Here is a 19105-nt window from a genome sequence, read left to right as displayed (position 1 = left end):
TGCAGACAGAGGCTGCAGACAGAGGCTGCAGACAGAGACTGCGGACAGAGGCCGCAGACAGAGGCCGCAGATAGAGGCCGCAGATAGAGGCCGCAGACAGAGGCTGCAGACAGAGACTGCAGACAGAAGCTGCAGACAGAGGCCGCAGACAGAGACTGCAGACAGAGGCTGCAGACAGAGACTGCTGACAGACTGCAGACAGAGGCTGCAGACAGAGACTGCAAACAGACTGTAGACAGAGGCTAAAGACAGAGACTGCAGACAGAGGCCGCAGACAGAGGCCGCAGACAGAGGCCACAGAAAGAGGCTGCACACAGAGGCTGCAGACAGAGACTGCAGACAGAGACTGCACACAGAGGCTGCAGACAGAGGCTGCAGACAGAGGCTGCACACAGAGGCTGCAGACAGAGACTGCAGACAGAGGCTGCAGACAGAGACTGCAGACAGAGGCTGCAGACAGAGGCCACAGACAGAGACTGCTGACAGAGGCAGCAGATAGACAGCAGACAGAGGCTGCAGAAAGACTGCAGACAGAGACTGCAGAAAGAGGCTGCACACAGAGGCTTCAGACAGAGACTGCAGATAGAGGCAGCAGACAGAGGCTGCAGACAGAGACTGCTGACAGACTGCAGACAGAGACTGCAGACAGAGGCTGCAGACAGAGGCTGCAGACAGAGGCTGCAGACAGAGACTGCTGACAGACTGCAGACAGAGACTGCTGACAGACTGCAGACAGAGGCTGCTGACAGACTGCAGACAGAGACTGCAGACAGACTGCAGACAGAGGCTGCAGACAGAGGCTAAAGACAGAGACTGCGGACAGAGGCCGCAGACAGAGGCCGCAGATAGAGGCCGCAGACAGAGGCCGCAGACAGAGGCTGCAGACAGAGGCTGCAGACAGAGACTGCAGACAGAGGCTGCACACAGAGGCCACAGACAGAGACTGCTGACAGAGGCAGCAGACAGAGACTGCAGACAGAGGCCGCAGACAGAGGCTGCTGACAGACTGCAGACAGACTGTAGACAGAGGCGGCAGACAGAGACTGCAGACAAAGGCCGTAGACAGAGGCCGCAGACAGAGGCCGCAGACAGAGGCCGCAGACAGAGGCCGCACACAGAGGCTGCACACAGAGACTGCAGACAGAGACTGCAGACAGAGACTGCAGACAGAGGCTGCAGACAGAGGCCGCAGACAGAGACTGATTACAGAGGCAGCAGACAGACAGCAGACAGAGGCTGCAGACAGAGACTGCAGACAGACTGCAGACAGAGGCTGCAGAGAGAGACTGTAGACAGACTGTAGACAGAGGCTTCACACAGAGGCTGCAGACAGACAGCAGACAGAGGCCGCAGACAGACAGCAGACAGAGGCTGCAGACAGAGACTGCAGACAGACGCTGCAGATAGAGGCTGCATACAGAGGCTGCAGACAGAGGCTGCAGACAGACTGCAGACAGAGACTGCACACAGACAGCAGACAGAGGCTGCAGACATAGGCCGCAGACAGAAGCTGCAGACAGACAGCAGACAGAGGCGGAAGACAGAGGCGGAAGACAGAGGCTGCACACAGAGGCTGCAGACAGAGGCTGCAGACAGAGGCTGCAGACAGAGGCTGCAGACAGAGGCCGCAGACAGAGACTGATTACAGAGGCAGCAGACAGACAGCAGACAGAGGCTAAAGACAGACAGCAGACAGAGGCCGCAGACAGACAGCAGACAGAGGCTGCAGACAGACAGCAGACAGAGGCTGCAGACAGAGGCTTCACACAGAGCCTGCAGACAGACAGCAGACAGAGGCCGCAGACAGACAGCAGACAGAGGCTGCAGACAGAGACTGCAGACAGAGGCTGCAGATAGAGGCTGCAGACAGAGGCTGCAGACAGAGGCGCAGACAGAGGCCGCAGACAGACAGCAGACAGAGGCTGCAGACAGAGACTGCAGACAGAGGCTGCAGATAGAGGCTGCAGACAGAGGCTGCAGACAGAGGCCGCAGACAGAGACTGCAGACAGAGATTGCACACAGAAGCTGCAGACAGAGGCGGCAGACAGAGGCTGCACACAGAGGCTGCACAGAGAGGCAGCAGACAGAGGCTGCAGACAGAGACTGCAGACAGACTGCAGACAGAGGCTGCAGACAGAGGCTGCAGACAGAGACTGCAGACAGACTGCAGACAGAGGCTGCAGACAGACAGCAGACAGAGGCCGCAGACAGACAGCAGACAGAGGCTGCAGACAGAGACTGCAGACAGAGGCTGCAGACAGAGACTGCAGACAGAGGCTGCAGATAGAGGCTGCAGACAGACAGCAGACAGAGGCTGCAGACATAGACAGCAGACAGAGGCTGCAGATAGAGGCTGCAGACAGACAGCAGACAGAGGCTGCAGACAGAGACAGCAGACAGAGGCTGCAGACAGAGACTGCAGACAGAGGCTGCAGACAGAGGCTGCAGACATAGACAGCAGACAGAGATTGCACACAGAAGCTGCAGACAGAGGCGGAAGACAGAGGCGGCACACAGAGGCTGCACAGAGAGGCTGCAGACAGAGACTGCAGACAGAGGCCGCAGACAGAGACTGCTGACAGACTGCAGACAGAGGCTGCAGAGAGAGACTGTAGACAGAGGCCGCAGACAGAGACTGCAGACAGAGGCCGCAGACAGAGACTGCTGACAGACTGCAGACAGAGACTGCAGACAGAGGCCGCAGACAGAGACTGCTGACAGACTGCAGACAGAGGCTGCAGAGAGAGACTGTAGACAGAGGCCGCAGACAGAGACTGCAGACAGACTGCAGACAGAGGCTGTAGACAGAGACTGCAGACAGAGGCTGTAGACAGAGGCTGTAGACAGAGGCCGCAGACAGAGGCTGCAGACAGGGGCTAAAGACAGAGGCTGTAGACAGAGACTGCAGACAGAGACTGCAGACAGAGGCCGCAGACAGAGGCTGCAGACAGGGGCTAAAGACAGAGGCTGCAGACAGAGGCTGCAGACAGTTACCTGCTGACGCTGTGTGTGACATCATCAGCTGAGCTGTTGCTAAGCTACAGAAACAACAGCCCAACCCACTGATGGTTTTTCCCACACCTTCCTCTCTGCTGCACCTCAGCTGGTTTATATTTTATTTCATCATCTGTCTGTAACTGCAGCTGATCTTTGATAATAATAAATACTGCTGAGATACGATTTACCTTTAATAAAGAGTTATTGAACTGAACTGAATCATGAAATCTGTACCTTTGAATTCTGCAGTGGAAACCCAAACACGATCCTTTCTGAACTGCAAACCTTCTAAAGTTCGACCACAGCTGAGACAGATTACCCAGGATCCTCCAGTGATTCACACAGACGTCTCAGAGCTGGAATCCCTTTGACCCAGAGAGCTTCGGTGGGTAATCGGATGGTTTCACAATAAAACCTTATTGTTTGATTACGTTGCACAAACATTTGCTCTGTGTGTTTATTGGAGGGCGACTGTGTTTTCATTTCTGTATCAGTTTATCAGTCAGTGTGACCTCCAGCAGGTCAGAGGGAACAGCGTGAACACAAGTGTTCTGCAGAGCCTGTGGAAGGAGGCCAGGAGGCAGAAACAGAACCAGAGCTCAGTTCATGGGGTTAAAGGGACAGTCCGCCTCTTCTGACATGAAGCTGTGTAACATCCCATGTCATTTAAAGGGAGAACCATTTTGTGATGCAAATGTATTACTCTGTTGAACGCATATTGTTCTGAGAAGCAAAAGGCTTTATTTTTTAAACCCCAGCCAACTAGCCGGACTACCTTCATCAACACCAAAACGAGGCTGGAACTCTGCTCACAGGACGCAGCAGGGGGTAAGAAGATGTTCAGAAATGATGCTGCTGATATGGGATGTTACACAGCTTCATGTCAGAAGAGGCGAACTGTCCCTTTAACATGCCCTGCACAGTTAGCAGAATAATTCCTAAACTTCTCCTGGTTTACGGCGGATCAGGTTCCCAGACGAGACATGAAAGAGCTGCGAGTGTTTGACTTCTGAACCGGCCAGTCAGGAAGCTGTTTACTCTGTGAGCTTCGTGTTTGGACATGTGGTCGCACTGAGTGGAGGTTAAAAGCTCGGCAGCCTCACAAAGATGTCACCTGGACCGGCCTCGTGCTGTTAAACTCGATGTTTTCACCCCCGTATCTTCATCCTGATCAGTTCCTGTCAGCCAAACAAAAAGCTCAAATAAAACGTTTACAAGCTGCCAACAGCAGGAAACACCTGAAGAAGAGTTTTTCCTTTCAACCAATGAGCAGAGGTGGGCAGAGCAGCCAGAAACTGTACTCAAGTAAAAAGTAGTCATCCAAATAATTAAAATAAAAAACTACTCGAGTACTGAGTAACTGTTGAGTAACGTCTGATTTATTTGTTAACACAAGCATTCAATCAGACAGACAAAAATACTAAATAATCATCTTTAGGCAAATTAGAGTTCATCCAATTGATAAAATAAATTAAAATGAATTTATTAATTACAAAATAGCTTAAATTAAAATAATCCAGGTAAATTCAAGAACTTCAATAAAAAATAAAATAAATAAAACAAATAAAACAAATAAAACAAATAAAATAAATAAAATAAATAAAATAAATAAAATAAATAAAATAAATAAATAGGCTAAGAGACTTAGGAAATGTTTAAAACATATGTAACCCATATGTAACCTAAAAAACAAACATTCACCTATCCATGGGGGAAAAAACGAGTTTAGGAAACTTAGCGCTACATGTTTCCTCAGGTTAGATGTTGAGTTTCTGCTGAAATGTGCGTTTGTTTTGGTTGCCACAGAAGACACATAATGTAGCTGCTGTTTCTCACTCTTTGTAAGGTAAACATGCTTTCAGTATGAGGCCTCGTCTGCGTCTTCATTTCCCACCGTTGGTTCTGACATTTTTCATCTGTTTCTTTCTTTGTTTGCTACGACTGCTAATGCTAAAGCTAACCCGTCCCGCCGCTGAGATCGAGTACGGTCACGTGACCAGACCGCACGGCTGCGTCTGATTGGTGGAACACAGTCAGGTGGTAGAGCCTTTGGCGGAAGTCTCTCTCTCTGTCAGAATAAAACATTAAAATGAGGCGTACGCGGGGGGATAAAAATAATGAGGCGTAGAATACCAAAGAGGTAAGAAGAAAAGTAACCAGCTCATTGTAGCCTAATGTAGCGGAGTAAGAGGACAGTTTCTGCTGCACACATCTACTCAAGGAAAAGTAAAAAGCATAGAGATTTAAAACTACTCCTACACTGGAAAAAATGCCCCTCCAAAAATAAGTAAAAAAAACAACAAATAAAAGATGTTTTTGCTTGAAATAAGCAAAAAAATCTGCCAATGGAACTAGTGAAAATCGGCTTGTCAAGATTGCTTGAAATAAAATGTGATATTTAGGACTTTTGAGCTAAAAGTGATCTTGAAATTAGCTTAAAAACCTCTTCAAATGGAAAAAAAAGCTTGTTTCATGTGATATGTGACTCAAAACAATTTGTTTTCGAGACTTTTTCATTTAACAAGATATTCAAGATGTATTATATTAAAACAAGTCCCTATATCTGGCGGAAATAGTACTTGTTAGGCAGTTGTGTCTGATATTAAGTGTAATGAGATATTTTGACTAGAAATGAGACAAATATACTTGATAAGACTTTGATTTTTTCCAGTGTAGAAGTATAATGTTTTCAAAAACTAAAAGTAAATGTAACTGGTTACCCACCTCTGCTGATGATATAATTAGCATTAATCTGAAATCCTTTCAGGGTTCTGACTGCAGATTAGACTTTTAACCAAACAAAATCTGAATTATTCTAGTTCTGGAGAATAATCAAAATGATCTTTATTTATCATTTGATTTGAGAATCATTCCTTTTCCAGATAAAGTCACGTTTCTGTCCAGATGATGTCATCTGACGGGCTCCATCCTGGCTCTCAGCCCCCCTCCCTGACCTCTGACCTCTCACACGGGGTCACAGCCCCATCAGGGTGGTGTTTGGGGGTGACGGAGGACACGGTGATTTGAGGCTGCCACTTTTAAACGCTTCCACATGCTTTGGACATGTGAGAGGCCGATCTGTGGGAAGCAGAGAGCTCCAGGAACAGTTCAACGTTATGGTGTTTGTTCAGTAAGCTAACGCTAACGTAAGCTAACGCCCGGCTTTAATCATACGGGCAGCTTTTCACATATTTCATCTGGTAACGCTTCTGCTTTTGGACCAGCAGAACTAAAATCTCACATTTAAATCAGCACATTACTCACTTATTTGAAATAAAATGAAAGTTAGTGCAAACCCAAATTATTCAATAACAGCGTATGCAACCAGAGTAACTTTTCACTTCTTTTTTTTTTTTTTCAAATATCTTTATTGGGTTTTATCACTTTACAGAACACTTGAACTGTGACTCCAACACGTCACAGAACCAGCATCACTCACACACACATACCTAAACTTTCACAATCCTAACATCAATAACTCAAACTGAAATACAGAAACATTTCAATGTAATTACGATCTCCCTTACAATAAATACGTAAATAAACAAACTTAAATAAATAAATACAATACATTCCAGATTCTATAATGTTCATGTATGGTTCCCAAAGAAGAACAAACTACTTTTCACTTCTACTATTCCGATGATTAAAAATGATTTCAGCCTTAAATCAGAGCTGGATGCTGGATTTCTCCTGCGTTTAGTGGGACTAACCCTTTAATCCACAGCTGTGCTATGAATAGATCTGATGTGTTGCTTCCCCTCAGGTCTCATCTGAGGAAAGGTGTTCATCATAAACCAGAGAGATTTAAACTCCTGAACCTGAACTTTTACACACAGCTGCAGCCGCCTGAGAGCTGAAAATAATTCAGATCTCAGTCAGCAGGCAGAGGAAAATAAACCCGTCGAGCATGTGTCAGATATCATACAAATGTTGTGGTTTGGGACTCTTCTCATTTCTATATTCTTTAAACAAGACAATCTGCAATCTGGCACCCCGAAGTCTTTGACTTAGTCAAATAAATGTTATTCTGGTGCCTAAACCTAACCGAACAGCAACCGGGGAAAAAGAAAGTAGAAAGAAAAGTAGCCTGAAAGTGTAAGAACTCATCTCCTCATGTCTTATTCTTGTACCACCTGTCCAACCTCAGCCTGCCACCATCGAGCAAATGGAGGTGTACCGCGACTGTGTGTGTTAAACAATGTCATTAAAAGGTGCACGTGGCTTTAAAAGGTGAAACTCCAAACCAAATGTGAAGGTAAAACTTAGGGGTGAGAACATTTTTCATCTTAAACATCCTTATAAAATATATTTTGAAGACAAATAATCACTGAAAATAATAACATAACAATAACATAATAATAACACAATAGTAACAACATAATACCATACAAATAACATTCTAATAACACAATAATACCATAGTAATAACATAATACCAAAACAATAACATACTATTAACACACTAATACAATAATAATAACAAAATAATACCATAATAATAACACAATAATACCATTATAATAACATAATAATAACATAATAATAACACAATAATAACACATTAATACCATAATAATAACACAATAATAACATAATAAAAACATAATAATAACATAATAATATCACAATAATAACACAATAATAACATAATAATAACATAATAATAACACAATAATAACACAATAATACCATAATAATAACATAATAATAACACAATAATAACATAATAATACCATAATAATAACATAATAATATCACAATAATAACATAATAATAATATAATAATAACACAATAATAACACAATAATACCATAATAATAACATAATAATAACATAACAATAACATTATAATAACAGCTTCTATGTCCAAACAAAATTCCAAAGAAAAGGTTGCTCTGTAAAAACAGAGTAATATATTATGAACAACAGAACACAGAAAACATATTAAATGTTGAAAGTGAGACATTTGACTGTTTCATTAAAAATATGAGCTCATTTTGAATTTGATGGCAGCAACATGTTTAAAAAAAAGCTGGGTAGTTTGAGTATGAGTAGTGACCTCATTATGCATACCCAACATTTCGGAGAATCTAGTATGCATCCAGGAACCTCTCGCTTACTCAAACTCGCATACTAACTCAGAAAGTTAGTAGGAGTAGTAGGAGTAGTATGAGAAGTATGCGGTTTGGAACACAGCCGAGGTATGAAGAAATGAGCAGATCCGCTTAAATCCTCTGGTACACAAGTGAAAGTTTTCTATGAATTGAACTAAAAAGTCTTCTCAGGTTCCAGTAAGAATGTGCGTTTTGTCTAAAAGGATTTGAAGTTTCTGAAATGGTGAGACGCTGTCGTCTGTTTCTTATCATGGAAGTGCAATCAGATTTGCTTCTGCTGATCACGCTCAGTCCAAACACTGAGGCCTCGCAGCGTGACAGAGTGTGGAAGGAATTTGCAGCATTAAGGGAAAAAAAACGGGGAAAATGTCTGAAGAACGTCACCGACGTCTGCAGCCAATTTCTGTGTGAGCGGCTGGATTTTCTCCCAGATTCTGGTTGATATACAAGCCTGAAACCGGCTCTTTGATGGAGGTGGCTGGCTGCTGCCATGTGGCACGTTCAGGTTAATCCTTCCTTTATTTCAGCCGCGGTGGGTCTGAGGCTTTAAATCAAACAAATACACCATGATTTACAGAGAACAGAACTTTTTACTGTTCACTGAAATGTACTTTTGAGTTTGGTTGTCAGTAAAGTGGATGATTTGAACTTCTTTTACAGTTGGACACTGATTTAAACATTAGAAAAACCACGATTAACGGCTCACATGAAGGAAAACATCCGTAACAGTTAAAGTACATGCAAAACGTGTAATTACTGCTTGTTTATATTCATTTTCTATAACTTTTTATGCTTTTTTTTATTCTATATCTTTTCATCTTCCCTCTTCTTTAGAAGAGCTAAGCTTTTAGCGTTAGCTGCTGCTAAAGGAGAAAATAACAGCAATAACTCCTTAGAAGCTGGTGTACGTCACTTTCATTAGCTAAGCTTTTAGCGTTAGCTGCTTCTAAAGGAACAGCAATAACTCCTTAGAAGCTGGTGTACGTCACCTTCATTAGCTAAGCTGTTAGCGTTAGCTCAGAGATACTCACTGCGCAGGTTAATCCTTCCTTTATTTCAGCCGCTGTGGCTCACATGAAGGAAAACATCCGTAACCGTTAAAGTACATGCAAAACGTGTAATTACTGCTTTTTTATTTTCATTTTCTATAACTTTTTATGCTTTTTTTATTCTATATCTTTTCATCTTCCCTCTTCTTTAGGGTACCAAACGGAGTATTGTAATCTTGATCTGCTGTAAGATGAATCTGTTCCGTTTGGACTGATGCAGTTGGATTAACACAATGAAAGAAAAGGTTAAAAGAAGGATTAAAAGCAGCTTTCCCTTTAATGGGACAGACTGAAACATGCTCATGTCTCTTCAGCACGCAGGTGAAACACACATGTTCACACATACATGGAGGAGGTGAAGGAAGGGAATCACGTTACTTTGACTCCATACATAAAGTATGCAGACTGTATTTCTTGATGCCCCCTGAGGGCGTGGACTCTTTAGTCAGCTTAAAGTTTATCCCGAGCCTCGGTGGAAGGAGCCCGGGGCGGCGGGGCCGGATTTACTGTACCTTCAAACACACATGGAGATGATTTAGCTCAGCCCGAGCAGAAAACCCCCAAACGTCTAATTCCTCTTCCAGCCTGTCAAACACACCTCAGAGCCTCTTCCCTCCAGCAGACTCTGGTGTCGCGTTTCCTCGCGTTCTGTCGGATAAATTCTTTACAGACTGTTTTCCAGTCAGAAGTTTTCCGTGCGCATCAAAGAGAAAACACAAAAACGCATTTTAGGCCAAAAGTTTATTTGTGTGGAAGTTTTTTTCATGGAAGTTTCCACTTTAGGTTGTTTTGGTGGGACGAGTTGTTGGACCTCCTCAGATTTACATGGAAATACATCCCAGATATACGCTGATGAGCCACAGCTGTGAGAGCTTAATGTCGTGTGACGGCGAGCGGAAGGTGGTCAGCAGGTGAAAATCAAGTCTCTGGACTCCACTGTCACTTCCTGTGTTCTGGTCGGGTTTATAGAGGTTAAAGTTCTTTATGTGACCCATTTTTAACCAGAGTTTACCAGCTTTTTCTGTTTCAGTGTTGTGCTCTTATGTTTAACCAGTGACCTCACAGTTACGCACACCTAGCTAAGCTGTTAGCATTAGCTGCTGCTAAAGGAGAAAATAACAGCAATAACTCCTTAGAAGCTGGTTTACGTCATCTTCATTAGCTAAGCTGTTAGCGTTAGCTGCTGCTAAAGGAGAAAATAACAGCAATAACTCCTTAGAAGCTGGTTTACGTCATCTTCATTAGCTAAGCTGTTAGCGTTAGCTGCTGCTAAAGGAGAAAATAACAGCGATAACTGCTGGATCGGGGGTTCACTTAGTTTCTCACTCACTGTGAGATGCTGGCCTCCACACACCAGGGGGCGCTGCAGCGAGAAAAATAAACAATGATTCAGAGTTCTGTCTGTATGCAGATGAGTAAAGCATTTATTTCTGTGTAATACTTTCTGCTCATTTAGAATGTTATCTGAGATGTTTGCTGGTCCAGAACAGAGAATATATAAAAATAATTAATAAAATAAATAAATTCTGCTGTGAATGGGAGTTAAATGACATTCAGAGCTCCTTCCTCCACTGAACCCTCGAACCATCTTTCACCTCATTTTTCTTCCCACCGCAGCAGGGAGCCAATCACTTCCTGTTATTAAGTCATGCTGAGGGTCAAAGGTCAGGGGTGAGAGGTGGGAGGCAGACGCAGTGTTGACAGGGAGGAAGAGGAGCCTCCATCTCCTCCCTGAGAGCAGCGACTGCAGAAACAAACAGAGGAACAACTGGAGGAATCACAGGAATGAGAGGAATTTCCTGAGAGCCGATGACGGAAGCTCATGTGATACAGGAGAGAGTTTATATTCTGTCTGAATGATCCATATGAGATTTATATAAAAGTCTAACTGAGAAACCCAAAGAGAGACATCAAATATGAAACAATGACGAGCTACATTACTCTCCATGTTCTCACCCTACCTGACAGATCGCTTCTACCAGGTCACACTGAGAGGGTCTGTGTCGAAGCCACGTAGGCTCACCACCGGGGTTCCCCAAGGTTCGGTCCTGGGTCCTCTTCTTTTCTCCCTCTACACATCATCTCTTGGTTCTGTCATCCGCTCCCATAACTTTTCCTACCACTGCTATGCAGACGACACCCAGCTGATTCTGTCTTTTCCCCCTTCTGACACCCAAGTGGAAGCACGCATTGCTGCGTGCCTGGCAGACATCTCGGGGTGGATGTCGATGCACCACCTTAAGCTCAACCTGGACCAGACTGAGCTGGTGTTTCTCCCGGGGAAGGGCTGCCCGTTCAGAGACCTGGCCATCACCATGGATGACTCTGTGGTGACATCAACCCGGACCGCGAGGAATCTGGGTGTGACCCTGGACGACCAACTGTCGTTCTCGCCAAACATCGCATCAGTGACCCGTTCCTGCCGATTCCTCCTCTACAACATCCGGAGGATTCGCCCCTTCCTCACCGACAAGGCAGCACAGGTGCTCATCCAGGCTCTGGTCATCTCCCGCCTGGACTACTGCAGCTCCCTCCCTGCTGGCGCCCCGGCTTCTGCCATCAGACCTCTGGAGCTGGTTCAGAAAGCTGCTGCTCGTCTGGTGTTCAACCTCCCCAAGTTCTCCCACACCACTCCCCTTCTCCGCTCTCTACACTGGCTCCCTGTAGCTGCAGCATCCAGTTTAAGACTCTGGTGCTGGCCTACAGGGCAGTGGAAGGAGCAGCTCCTTCATACCTCCAGGCTGTGGTCCAGCCCTACACCCCCGCCCGACCACTTCGCTCTGCGGCCTCCAGGCGCCTGGCTGCCCCGTCACTCAGGGGTCCCTGCCCACCATCCACACGGTCACGGCTTTTCTCCGTTCTGGCACCCCGATGGTGGAACGATCTCCCGACTGATGTCAGGACAGCTGAGTCGCTGCCCATCTTTCGCCGCAGGCTGAAACCCACCTCTTCAGGAAACACTACCCGGCTCCGCCCTCTTAGGACATCACCTGCTCCGTCCCAGCTCCTTACGCACTTATTGTTTCCTCCACCACTGGCACCCTCTATATTTTCATCACCCCCTACCCGGACCAGGGTTTGCATCCCCACCCCGCTGTGACTGGTGTGCAGTTGGTGAGAGGCTGAGGTACCTGACTTATCGCACTTACTCTGCACTAGTTATGCTCTTAGCTGTTTGGTTTTGGAAGGAAATGCACTTATGATTTCTTGTGACCTGAAGTTCTTTTGCCTACCGATGTTGAACGCACTTATTGTAAGTCGCTTTGGTCAAAAGCGTCTGCAAAATGACTGTAATATAATGTAATGTAACCTTTAAAGGTGAGATATTGTGTAAAACTCCTTCCTGTTCCTGGGAGCATATATCAGGGCGTCTGAGGTAAAACTCCTTCTTCCTGTTCCTGGGAGCATATATCAGGGCGTCTGAGGTGTTAAATTCCTTCTTCCTGTTCCTGGGAGCATATATCAGGGCGTCTGAGGTGTAAAACTCCTTCTTCCTGTTCCTGGGAGCATATATCAGGGCGTCTGAGGTGTAAAACTCCTTCTTCCTGTTCCTGGGAGCATATATCAGGGCGTCTGAGGTAAAACGCCTTCTTTCTGTTCCTGGGAGCATATATCAGGGCGTCTGAGGTGTTAAATTCCTTCTTCCTGTTCCTGGGAGCATATATCAGGGCGTCTGAGGTGTAAAACGCCTTCTTTCTGTTCCTGGGAGCATATATCAGGGCGTCTGAGGTGTAAAACTCCTTCTTCCTGTTCCTGGGAGCATATATCAGGGCGTCTGAGGTGTAAAACTCCTTCTTCCTGTTCCTGGGAGCATATATCAGGGCGTCTGAGGTGTAAAACTCCTTCTTCCTGTTCCTGGGAGCATATATCAGGGCGTCTGAGGTGTTAAATTCCTTCTTCCTGTTCCTGGGAGCATATATCAGGGCGTCTGAGGTGTTAAATTCCTTCTTCCTGTTCCTGGGAGCATATATCAGGGCGTCTGAAGTCACCAGCAGGTGTAAAACTCCTTCCTGTTCCTGGGAGCTCCTCCTTTAGCAGCAGCTAACGCTAACATCTTAGCTAATGAAGGTGACATACACCTGCTTCTCCATCCATCCATCCATCCATCCATCCATCCATCCATCCATCCATCCATCCATCCATTATCTTCCGCTGGTCCGGGAGTCGGGTCGCGGGGGCTGCAGCTTGAGCAGAGAGACCCAGACGTCCCTGTCCCCGGCCACTTCCTCCAGCTCTTCTGGGGGGACCCCGAGGCATTCCCAGGCCAGCCGAGAAACATAGTCTCTCCAACGTGTCCTGGGTCTTCCCCGGGGCCTCCTCCCAGTGGGACGGGCCCGGAACACCTCACCAGGGAGGCGTCCAGGAGGCATCCTAACCAGGTGCCCCAGGAGGCATCTTAACCAGGTGCCCCAGGAGGCATCCTAACCAGATGCCCCAGGAGGCGTCCTAACCAGATGCCCCAGGAGGCGTCCTAACCAGATGCCCCAGGAGGCATCCTAACCAGATGCCCCAGGAGGCATCCTAGCCACCTCATCTGACTCCTCTGGATGCGGAGGAGCAGCGGTTCTACTCCGAGCCCCTCCCAGATGACCGAGCTTCTCACCCTATCTCTAAGGGAGAGCCCAGACACCCTGCGGAGGAAACTCATTTCGGCCGCTTGTATTCGCGATCTCGTTCTTTCGGTCACTACCCACAGCTCGTGACCATAGGTGAGGGTAGGATCTCGTTCTTTCGGTCCCTACCCACAGCTCGTGACCATAGGTGAGGGTAGGATCTCGTTCTTTCGGTCACTACCCACAGCTCGTGACCATAGGTGAGGGTAGGAACATAGATTGGCCGGTAAATCGAGAGCTTCGCCTTCTGGCTCAGCTCCTTCTTCACCACGACGGGCCGGTGCAGAGCCCGCATCACTGCAGACGCCGCACCGATCCGCCTGTCAATCTCCTGCTCCATTCGTCCCTCATTCGTAAACAAGACCCCGAGATACTTGAATTCCTCCACTTGGGGAAGGATCTCATTCCCGACCCGGAGAGGTTATTCCACCCTTTTCCGGCTGAGGACCATGGTCTCAGATTTGGAGGTGCTGATTCTCATCCCAGCCGCTTCACACTCGGCTGCGAACCGCTCCAGTGAGAGCTGAAGGTCACGGCCCGACGACGCCAACAGAACCAAATCGTCCGCAAAAAGCAGAGACCCGATTCTGAGGTCGCCAAACCGGACCCCCTCAACGCCCTGGCTGCGCCTAGAAATTCTGTCCATAAAAATTATGAACAGAATCGGTGACAAAGGGCAGCCCTGACGGAGTCCAACCCTCACAGGAAACATATCCGACTTACTGCCGGCAATGCGGACCAAACTCTGACACCGGTCATACAGGGACCGAACAGCCCATATCAAGGAGTCCGGCACTCCATACTCCCGGAGCACCCCCCACAAGAGTCCCCGAGGGACACGGTCGAACGCCTTCTCCAAGTCCACAAAACACATGTAGACCGGTTGGGCGAACTCCCATGCACCCTCCAGGATCCTGCGGAGGGTATAGAGCTGGTCCACTGTTGCACGGCCAGGACGAAAACCACACTGCACCTCCTGAATCCGAGATTCGACTATCCGGCGGATCCTCCTCTCCAGTACCCCCGAATAGACCTTACCAGGGAGGCTGAGGAGTGTGATCCCCCTATAGTTGGAACACACCCTCCGGTCCCCCGTCTGCCAGTCCAGAGGCACTGCCCCCGATGTCCACGCGATGCTGCAGAGGCGTGTCAACCAAGACAGCCCTACAACATCCAGAGCCTTGAGGAACTCAGGACGGACCTCATCCACCCCCGGGGCCACTGAAGAGTTTTTTGACCACCTCGGCAACCTCAGCCCCAGAAATGGGAGGCCCCATGTCCAAGCTCCCCAGCTCTGCTTCCTCATCGGAAGGCGTGTCGGTAGGATTGAGGAGGCCCTCGAAATATTCCCCCCACCGACTCACGACATCCCCAGTTGAGGTCAGCAGAGCCCCGCCCTCACCATACACGGTGTTGACGGTGCACCGCTTCCCCCCCTGAGCCGCCGGATGGTGGACCAGAATCTCCTCGAGGCCGTCCGGAAGTCGTTCTCCATGGCCTCCCCGAACTCCTCCCAAGCCCGAGTTTTTGCCTCAGCAACCGCCGAGGCCGCGTTCCGCTTGGCCTGTCGGTACCATCAGCTGCTTCCAGAGTCCCACTGGCCAAAAAGGCCCGATAGGACTCCTTCTTCAGCTTGACGGCCTCCCTCACCACTGGGGTCCACCAGCGGGTTCGGGGGTTGCCGCCACGACAGGCACCGACCACCTTACGGCCACAGCTCCGGTCGGCCGCCTCAACAATGGAGGCACGAACATGGCGCATTCAGACTCATTGTCCCCCACCTCCCCTGGGACATGGCCCACTCGGACTCAATGTCCCCCAACTGCCCCGGGACATGGCCCACTCGGGCTCAATGTCCCCCACCTCCCCCGGGACATGGCCCACTCGGGCTCAATGTCCCCCACCTCCCCCGGGACATGGCCCATTCGGGCTCAATGTCCCCCACCTCCCCCGGGACTTGGCCCACTCGGGCTCAATGTCCCCCACCTCCCCCGGGACTTGGCCCACTCGGGCTCAATGTCCCCCACCTCCCCCGGGACATGGCTGAAGCTCTGCTGGAGGTGGGAGTTGAAACTCTTCCTTACAGGGGATTCCGCCAGCCGTTCCCAACAGACCCTCACAATACGTTTGGGCCTGCCAGGTCTGACCGGCTTCTAAGGAGGTTATTTTTATATATGTATATATGTGTGAAAGGGTGAGGTTGTGCTAACAGAGAGGTGTGAAAACAGGGCTGAGACAGAGAGCCGCTGTGCTTAAACCAACAGGAGTTCAGACCAAAGTCTGTCTCATACGTCTCAATAAGACCCCAGAAAATTGGGTCAAATTGTTCAAAAAAGGGCAAAATATGTCACTTTTAAAACTTTAAAAAAATTAATCCTCAGAGTTTCTGATCATTTCACTGAATATGCACTCATGCTCATGGACTCCACTGTTTCAGATAACAGATAAAAACTGTGAAATCACACAAACAATCACTAACATATCACAGAATGTTCTTTTCCGTCTTTATTTGCTCTGGTTTCACCTGGAGGGGCGTCCACGTGAGGCAAGCCTAATGAGGATCAGCTCGTTCAGGCTGTGGAAAACAATGTGGACGTGTTACACCTCCTGCATTGTTCCCCGAACCAGCCTGAGCTCCGGGAGGATCCTGTTACATGCCGGTGTGACCTGCCAAGCACGGCACAATGAACAACTACCCACTGATACTCAGCTACACCTCGCACAGCACAGCACCAACCAACCAGAGGAAAACAGGAAGTTTGCTCCACTGGGAATTCTTTTTTCAATGTTTCCATCTTCTCTTTTTAAAAAGCAAACATTTTCAGTGGGAAACACCAAAGAAACCTGGTTTCAGCAACATTGTGAGAGCTTTTTTACGGCTTCATCTATTTATGAAATAAAGGGCTCGTTGGAATTTAGTGAAATTTTAGCGTTTTCAAAACTTCTGTTTAGTCATTGGATTCTGTTTTTTTTGGCATTTTTCTATTGACCTTTTTTGTGAAAACAAAGCTTTCTGAAACATTTTTCTGGGACTGTTCTTTTTTTCCATCTATTTTGATACGTAACCATGGTAACGGGAAAGTTGTTTGCATCTTGGAGCAGCTGACTGAGCTTCCCAAAGCCCAAGTAATGCCTGGAATAAGACCCCAAATCACGATTAGTTGAAGAGGAGACGTCCAAGATGCAGAGCAGGAACAAAATTTAAGGATTTTTAAACCATTTCTTCCTCTGATCATCAGGGGAAATGTGAGATCTCTGGTGGATAAAATGGACGAGGTGTCCAGGGTCAGGGTCTGAGTCTCTGCCTCAGGTGGACGAGTTCAATTAATTTATGTTCAATTCAGTTCAACTCAGTTCAATTCAATTCAGTTCAGTTTAATTCAATTCAGTTCAACTCAGTTCAATTCAATTCAGTTCAGTTTAATTCAATTCAGTTCAACTCAGTTCAATTCAACTCAGTTCAGTTTAATTCAATTCAGTTCAATTCAGTTCAGTTCAGTTTAATTCGGCTTTATTTATAAAGTGTCAAATTTCAACAAATGTCATCTCAGGGAATTTTGTGGATACAGTCCAATTCCATCCATCCAACCTAACATGTTTCCGGAAGGTGGGAGGAAGCCGGAGAGAACCCATCCCACGGTGACAGCGGTTCTCTCTTCCCTCTGATCATTTGTCAGGTATTTTGTCTCATACGTCTCAATAAGACCTGAGAACAGTGTGTGAAACTGTCAGAAAGGGCAGAATGTGTCAGCATTAAAGGATCTGCTGAGGTGGAGTTTATATCTGAGCAGGAGGAACTCAGTTCCAGTTAGCCGGTTAAAGAAGCTCAGTTCCAGTTAGCCGGTTAAAGAAGCTCAGTTCCAGTTAGCCGGTTAAAGAAGCTCAGTTCCAGTTAGCCGGTTAAAGAAGCTCAGTTCCAGTTAGCTGGTTAAAGAAGCTCAGTTCCAGTTAGCCGGTTAAAGAAGCTCAGTTCCAGTTAGCCGGTTAAAGAAGCTCAGTTCCAGTTAGCTGGTTAAAGAAGCTCAGTTCCAGTTAGCTGGTTAAAGAAGCTCAGTTCCAGTTAGCTGGTTAAAGAAGCTCAGTTCCAGTTAGCCGGTTAAAGAAGCTCAGTTCCAGTTAGCTGGTTAAAGAAGCTCAGTTCCAGTTAGCCGGTTAAAGAAGCTCAGTTCCAGTTAGCCGGTTAAAGAAGCTCAGTTCCAGTTAGCCGGTTAAAGAAGCTCAGTTCCAGTTAGCTGGTTAAAGAAGCTCAGTTCCAGTTAGCTGGTTAAAGAAGCTAAGTTCCAGTTAGCCGGTTAAAGAAGCTCAGTTCCAGTTAGCTGGTTAAAGAAGCTCAGTTCCAGTTAGCCGGTTAAAGAAGCTCAGTTCCAGTTAGCCTCAGTTAGCTGGTTAAAGAAGCTCAGTTCCAGTTAGCCTCAGTTAGCTGGTTAAAGAAGCTCAGTTCCAGTTAGCCGGTTAAAGAAGCTAAGTTCCAGTTAGCCGGTTAAAGAAGCTCAGTTCCAGTTAGCCTCAGTTAGCTGGTTAAAGAAGCTAAGTTCCAGTTAGCCGGTTAAAGAAGCTCAGTTCCAGTTAGCTGGTTAAAGAAGCTCAGTTCCAGTTAGCTGGTTAAAGAAGCTCAGTTCCAGTTAGCTGGTTAAAGAAGCTAAGTTCCAGTTAGCCGGTTAAAGAAGCTCAGTTCCAGTTAGCTGGTTAAAGAAGCTCAGTTCCAGTTAGCCTCAGTTAGCCGGTTAAAGAAGCTCAGTTCCAGTTAGCCTCAGTTAGCTGGTTAAAGAAGCTCAGTTCCAGTTAGCCGGTTAAAGAAGCTCAGTTCCAGTTAGCTGGTTAAAGAAGCTCAGTTCCAGTTAGCCTCAGTTAGCTGGTTAAAGAAGCTAAGTTCCAGTTAGCCGGTTAAAGAAGCTCAGTTCCAGTTAGCCTCAGTTAGCTGGTTAAAGAAGCTCAGTTCCAGTTAGCCTCAGTTAGCTGGTTAAAGAAGCTCAGTTCCAGTTAGCCTCAGTTAGCCAGTTAAAGAAGCTAAGTTCCAGTTAGCCGGTTAAAGAAGCTAAGTTCCAGTTAGCCGGTTAAAGAAGCTCAGTTCCAGTTAGCCGGTTAAAGAAGCTCAGTTCCAGTTAGCCTCAGTTAGCTGGTTAAAGAAGCTAAGTTCCAGTTAGCCGGTTAAGAAGCTAAGTTCCAGTTAGCCGGTTAAAGAAGCTCAGTTCCAGTTAGCTGGTTAAAGAAACTCAGTTCCAGTTAGCCGGTTAAAGAAGCTCAGTTCCAGTTAGCCGGTTAAAGAAGCTCAGTTCCAGTTAGCCGGTTAAAGAAGCTCAGTTCCAGTTAGCCGGTTAAAGAAGCTCA

The 19105-nt window shown here is 47.0% G+C and overlaps 1 protein-coding gene across 1 annotated transcript in view; it reads right to left on the bottom strand.

Moving 5' to 3' along the window:
* Nucleotides 1-10822: 10822 nt before the first annotated feature.
* LOC142377953 (ral GTPase-activating protein subunit beta-like) overlaps nt 10823-19105 on the bottom strand; it is a 34404-nt gene continuing 26121 nt past the window's right edge. The window contains exon 5 of the mRNA XM_075462290.1: nt 10823-10908. Coding sequence (XP_075318405.1) covers nt 10823-10908 — 86 coding nt within the window. The remainder of the gene's footprint in view (nt 10909-19105) is intronic.

The sequence above is a fragment of the Odontesthes bonariensis genome, chromosome 3, assembly GCF_027942865.1.
Source record: "Odontesthes bonariensis isolate fOdoBon6 chromosome 3, fOdoBon6.hap1, whole genome shotgun sequence".
Lineage (NCBI taxonomy): Eukaryota > Metazoa > Chordata > Actinopteri > Atheriniformes > Atherinopsidae > Odontesthes > Odontesthes bonariensis.
The sequence above is the reverse complement of the archived record's forward strand: the minus strand, read 5'-3'. Positions and strand labels throughout refer to the sequence as shown.